The sequence below is a fragment of the Gossypium hirsutum genome, chromosome D10 (genome assembly GCF_007990345.1).
Source record: "Gossypium hirsutum isolate 1008001.06 chromosome D10, Gossypium_hirsutum_v2.1, whole genome shotgun sequence".
Classification (NCBI taxonomy): Eukaryota; Viridiplantae; Streptophyta; class Magnoliopsida; order Malvales; family Malvaceae; genus Gossypium; species Gossypium hirsutum.
This window is the reverse complement of record NC_053446.1, coordinates 46,440,451-46,446,722: the sequence shown is the minus strand read 5'-3', so window position 1 is coordinate 46,446,722 and position 6,272 is coordinate 46,440,451. Positions and strand designations below refer to the sequence as shown.

The window sequence follows — 6,272 nt, the reverse complement described above, 5'->3', positions numbered from 1 at the left end:
GTACTTGCTGTTAGCAGAGTTTGCCTACAATAATAGCTTCCAGTCTAGCATGCAAATGACACTTTATGAGTCACTGTACGGTCGTAAGTGTCACACTTCTTTATGTTGGACTGAGTTGGGTGAACGATGTGTTCTGGGTCCTGAATTGGTGTTTAAGATTGAAGATAAGGTTAGACTGATTTGGGATCGTCTAAAAGCGGCTTCTAATAGGCAGAAGTCCAATGCCGATTTGAAGAGGAAGGATATTGAGTTTACGGTAGGGTACTTAGTTTTTCTCAAGGTCTCGTCATGAAAAAAGGTTCTAAGGTTCGGTCGCAAAGGTAAGCTGAGCCCTCGGTTTATTGGACCTTACCGCATTCTGAAATGTGTGAGACCTGTCGCTTATCAGTTTGAGTTACCTCCAGAGTTGGACCACATTAAAGATGTTTTTCATGTCTCGATGTTGAGGCACTACCACTTTAATCCCAAGCATGTTGTTTCTGTTGAGGAGATTGAGGTTAGGCCAGACTTGCTCTTCGAGGAGGAGCCGATTTAGATTCTAGAGTGTGATGTAAAGGTCATTCAGAAAAAGTCTATTCCTTTAGAGAAATTTTTGTGGCATAATCATAGCATTAAGGAGGCCATGTGGGAGCCTGAGGATGTGATGCGTCAGCAATATCCTCATCTGTTCTGATCAAGTAAAATTTTGAGGATAAAATTTTCTTTTAGGGGGTAAAGTTGTAACGCCCCAAAATTTCTAATTTCGTTATTGTGAAAATATGACACAAATATCTGTCAGCTTTAGTGGTTATGTGTTCTGAGAGTGTTTGGGAGGTCCCAAGTTCAAGCCTTCACTTAGGTAAAATTTTGTATTTTGAATGAATTAGGTCTTACTTTTGTTTAGTAGGCTTTTATTTGATTGTTGGGTAAATTACATTAGAATGAGCCTGTTGGTCTGGTGGTTAAATAATGTGTTATTATGGTGGAAGTCTTGTGTTCGAATCCCTATGTAGGTAAGGGTATTATTTTTGCTCAGATTTTGGGATAGAGTTGTCTAATAGGGGGATTTTGAGTAGTGGATGTGTAGTAAGAATTAGGGGAGAAGATTAAGGGATTTTTGGGGTTATCGGGATTTTATTTTATTTTATTTTTTCCCCATAACCGAATTTTGACTTTCTTTTTCAAAAAAAAATTTGCCGTCTATTCTTCTCCCTCTCCTCTTGCCGAAATTCTCTAAATTTTTTCATCTTTCTCATCTTTTTCTTCTTCTTGATTTTTCCCTAATCCATTGATTTTCCTTCGTTTTCGCATGCGGTTAGTGCTCACTTAGTTTGGTAAGTGTTTTTCTTGTTTCTGTCACGAATCTCTTAGCGACATAAGTGGTAATGTTTTTCTCTGCGATTTGGGCATAGGGGGAGGCTTGGACTGGTGAATTCAGTGTTCTCGTCTTAACAATAGTTAAACGGAGAGTTATCGTTGGTGGTAAATTGATGTTGAGTATCTTGATTTTAGGCCTTGAAGTGCTCGGAAGTGATTAGGCATCAAAACAGTGTGTACCCGAAACGCAAAAATAAGGGATTCGGCGAAAAGGCAAAAAGCCGAAATTCCTTACTGTTTGGACAACAGCAGTAGGCTAACTTTGAAAAATCGCCATAAATTGTGGAAATCGAATTAGAGGATGAATAAAATATGTAATTAAAGCTTATTGAGTATAGTTTCTCATAGAAGAAACGCTGTAAGTAATGAAATTGTAAATCATGAGTTATAATAAGTTTTTGTGAGACAATGTCAGAATTAATTCCGGTTCCCCTATTCTAAATTTAGAAAATTATCAAAAATTGGAGAAAAATAATTAGGGGTTAAAATTTACATTGTTAAATTATGAATGAGTCTATTTTCAATAGAAACAAATGAAAATATCATCCAAATTTCGTACTAATAGATAATTAATTTTTAGCAAAGAAGGGTCGAAGCTGTCAGATAGCAGAACAGGGGTAAGTTTGAAGATTTTACTGTACTTTTTGGCTAAACCAAAAATTCTGAAATTTTTATGGTAGAAAGCTATTTGAGTCTAGTTTTAAAGACATCAAGCGATTTTTAATTCAAAATTTTGTAACTCAAGATATAAATAATTTAATAACAGTGACTCAAGTAGATAACTTTGTAGGAACATATAAGTAATATAATAACAATAAAATAAAATAATATTATTTACTTAAATAATAAGTAAATATGTAATAATTACTAATATATGTATTTCATTTGTCCACATGTCATCATATACATCATACATTTGTCAATTTTTCTTTATTTAAAATAACATAATATAATATATACATCATACAGTTTTTAATTCTCGCCACGTAGCGAAAAGGACACGGGTTTTTAGAATTAATCATTTTAAATTTCATTTCTATAAATACTTCATCTCACAATACCTTCAAGCCTCAGCTCACATTCAAAGTGGGAAACATCCCCAACTCAATAAATTTACGCAAAACAAAAAGGAAAGAAAAGGGTGTACGATTCATTTCCTTTTTTCTTCTCATCTCTGACAGGTAATCGGAAAAGGCAAACAGTTCGAATAAATAGAAAATGGCGTTGAATTTGGCGCATCAGATTGGTTCTCTAGCCGGGACACAAATTGCAGCTGAAGTCACCACCGGAGAACAATCATCCTCAGCGACGGCTAATGTGTCGGGAGTTCGGAAAGTTCCATTGGCGAATCTCCGATGCAACGCCCCAGGAGAAGCTCTGTCCCCTCCAATATTAACTCCACCGTTGACGCCGCGAAGCGCGGAAAACAGGCCGGCTATGATGAGTCCGTCTCTGTCCGCCGCTTGCCAGGCTTTCGGGACGTTATCACCGCTGGAGACGGCTGAGGAGTCATCGGCGTCTGTGGCGTGGAAGGAGGGAGGGAAGAAAGAGGAGAAGAAAGGGGTTCCGGTTTACGTGATGATGCCGTTGGATAGCGTGACGAACGGGAATACGGTGAATAGAAAGAAGGCGATGAATGCGAGTCTCCACGCGCTGAAAAGCGCGGGAGTGGAGGGGATAATGATTGACGTTTGGTGGGGGCTGGTGGAGAGGGAAGCGCCGGGTGCTTATAATTGGGGTGGCTACGCCGAGCTTCTCGAGATGGCAAAGAAGCATGGCCTTAAAGTCCAGGCTGTCATGTCATTCCATCAGTGTGGCGGCAACGTCGGTGACTCTTGCACGTTCGTATCTCCTCCTTACCTCTCTTTACTGTTTAACTTTTAAAATTTAAACCCTTCTTTTTCTTCAAGATCTCGTTACTCAGCTTATGAAAATTTTATTTAAAAAAATAGTAATTTTAAATTAATTTTTGTGGGGATGGGATCCCTTTTTGAAAATCAAGAAGAAAGAAAGTTTACACGTTTGATTAATTATTGATTACAAGTCAATCATTTGCTTATTTTTGAATTTGAAAGAGACAATCAGTTGAACCAACGTTTTTAAAATTTTTTTTAGATGTAGGGATAACGTAAGCTTCCATTGCATCTTTTTACAAAAGTTGGGTAAAAAGGGGACCGAAAGAAGTTAAAATTGAAGATAGATATGGAAATAATTTTTCAGAACCTATTTTAGAAGTTCATGAATCAGAACAAATTTTTTTTTACGAAGGATAAGGACCCATTTTCACGGAGGGTACGGTGGTAGCTTTCATTTCTCTCCATCTCTCCAGGCAGAGAATATGGGGTTTGTATGGAAATTTTCATAGGCCCCCATATGGTGGTCCAAATCCTATATTTTTTATCTAAATCTTTATTGAATCAAATACTGGGATGTATTGATTTGATGTTATGGAGCTACTCTTTTAAAGGAAAAAATATGGTTGTTTTTGTACAGTATTCCTTTGCCCAAGTGGGTTACAGGGGAGATCGAGAAGGACCCAGACCTCGCATACACTGATCAATGGGGAAGAAGGAACTACGAATACCGTTCACTTGGTTGCGATACCCTTCCTGTCTTGAAAGGCCGTACGCCTGTTCAGTGTTATGCTGATTTCATGCGTGCCTTTAGGGACAATTTCAAACACCTCCTTGGTGATACCATTGTGGTAATTCTTCTAATTTACTAATAATTGTTGATCCCATTTTGTCTCATCCTCTTGGAAGAATTCAACTGCTAAGGAATTACCATTATTTTTCACTACAGGAAATCCAAGTCGGAATGGGTCCGGCAGGTGAGCTTCGGTACCCTTCGTACCCGGAGGCGAATGGGACATGGAAGTTCCCTGGAATTGGAGCCTTCCAATGTTATGATAAGGTACCCTGACATTGCACTGCTCTCTCTTGTTTCTATTTCAGATTAGGTTCTGTTTTGGTGTTAATAATACGGATGTTATTTGATGCAGTATATGCTTAGCAGCCTAAAAGCAGCGGCTGAAGCGGCGGGTAAGCCAGAATGGGGTAGCACTGGCCCAACTGATGCTGGTCACTACAACAATTGGCCAGAAGATACGCCTTTTTTCAAGAAAGAAGGTGGTGGTTGGAATACTCCATATGGTGAATTCTTCCTTACCTGGTACTCTCAGATGCTGTTAGAACACGGGGCGAGAATTCTATCGTCCGCAACATCGATTTTTGACGGTGCAGGTGTGAAGATCTCTGTGAAAGTTGCGGGAATCCACTGGCATTATGGAACCCGATCCCATGCTCCTGAACTCACAGCTGGGTACTATAACACAAGGTACCGAGATGGTTACCTCCCGATCGCTCAAATGCTAGCACGTCATGGTGCCGTTTTCAACTTCACTTGCATAGAGATGCGGGATCATGAGCAGCCCCAAGATGCCTTGTGTGCACCGGAGAAGCTAGTGAAGCAAGTTGCTTTAGCAACAGGAGCAGCACAAGTTCCACTTGCCGGGGAGAATGCACTTCCCCGTTATGATGAATACGCCCACGAGCAGATCTTACGAGCTTCATCGTTGAATGTCGATGGCTCAGCAGTTGATAGAGAGATGTGTGCATTTACGTACTTGAGGATGAACCCATCGCTCTTTCATCCGGGCAATTGGAGACGGTTTGTTGCATTCGTGAAGAAGATGAATGAGGGAAAAGGAGCTCGTCGGTGTTGGGAAGAGGTGGAGCGGGAAGCCGAACAATTCGTGCATGTCACGCAGCCTTTCATTCAGGAGGCCGCCGTTGCCCTTATGCATTAGCGTAGCTTAGTAAAGAGTTTGTATTAATAACAGTTCCTCAAGGATTCTGAAATGATATAGTTTTTCCTTTCACATTTTTTCCTATGCAGTGGCTAGGGAAAAAATGCATGTTGTATGATTTGGTATTCGATTTTACTTTGTACCAAATAGTTCCAACTCTTTCCAATTTTAAGCAAGGATGATATACATTAGATTATTTATTTGCCTTTTTTTAAAAGATATTAGGATTTGAATTTTTTAAAGAAAGGATTTTACGTTTATAAATATGGTAGAAGTATCACAATGTTTATAACGACTGTTAAAATATATTTGTATATTTAAATTTAGTCTTCAATTTTTATATATTTATGTAATTTGATTTATTCTTTTATTGAAAGTAAATTAAAAAATTTCGAATCTAGTTGCCTGGCTAGCAAATTAAAAAGAAAAATCTAAGCTCTCATAAATTTTTAGAAAATTATAAATTAATTGTTAAAAATTTAGAATTAAAATTTTTTATTAAAGCATTAAAAAGTTTCTAATTTTAAAATTATAAAAATTTGTTGTGAACATATTAAAAGTTTCTTATTAGTTTTATAATTTTAAAATTATAAAAGTTATATAAAAAAATTAATTTTTATAATTTGTTTATAATTTTTATGATTTTTAATATTTTTAAATTTTAAAAGTGTAAATGATTTTTTAAAATTTGTTACTAAGGTCTTTTTGATCCTTTAGTTTTGTTAGTTTAAAAATTACTTCCAATAAAAAAAATATGAGTCAAATTGAATAAATGTGTAAAAGTTAATGATTGAATTTGTTATTATACCTTATATATAAATATTATATTTTAATAGACAGGTGGCTTTGCTCACTCATCTAACATAAAACGGCTAATTTGCACATTTATTTAGTAGAAAGGCTAAAATGCAATCCAATGTATAATACAAGAGATTTTGTGATACTTTTATCATATTTATAATAAAATTGATAAATACAGATACATATTCAAATAACTATAAAATAGAATCAAATTAGTCAACATCCTCTAAATCTAATGACAAAAACATTTATGTGGTGACAGGAGAGCTTAGGTTGAATTACTAGCAACTCCATCCTTACCCTCAAT

General features: G+C 36.7%; 1 protein-coding gene across 1 annotated transcript; it reads left to right on the top strand.

The window, feature by feature from the left end:
* The first annotated feature begins 2,417 nt into the window (after positions 1 to 2,417).
* Positions 2,418 to 5,360, top strand: LOC107914952 (beta-amylase 1, chloroplastic). Its single transcript, XM_016844023.2, has 4 exons — positions 2,418 to 3,197; positions 3,850 to 4,060; positions 4,159 to 4,269; positions 4,358 to 5,360. Exons 1-4 carry the CDS (start codon positions 2,575 to 2,577, stop codon positions 5,162 to 5,164), a joined length of 1,752 nt encoding a protein of 583 aa, XP_016699512.1. The 5' UTR covers positions 2,418 to 2,574; the 3' UTR covers positions 5,165 to 5,360.
* Positions 5,361 to 6,272: the final 912 nt, after the last annotated feature.

What these genes read in the sequence shown, in the direction of transcription:
- LOC107914952 (XM_016844023.2), top strand. Translation starts at nt 2,575, where the DNA reads ATGGCGTTGAATTTGGCGCATCAGATTGGTTCTCTAGCCGGGACACAA. An exon ending in AACGTCGGTGACTCTTGCAC is followed by an intron (nt 3,198 to 3,849) that starts GTTCGTATCTCC and finishes GTTTTTGTACAG; the next exon opens with TATTCCTTTGCCCAAGTGGG. An exon ending in CCTTCCAATGTTATGATAAG is followed by an intron (nt 4,270 to 4,357) that starts GTACCCTGACAT and finishes TATTTGATGCAG; the next exon opens with TATATGCTTAGCAGCCTAAA.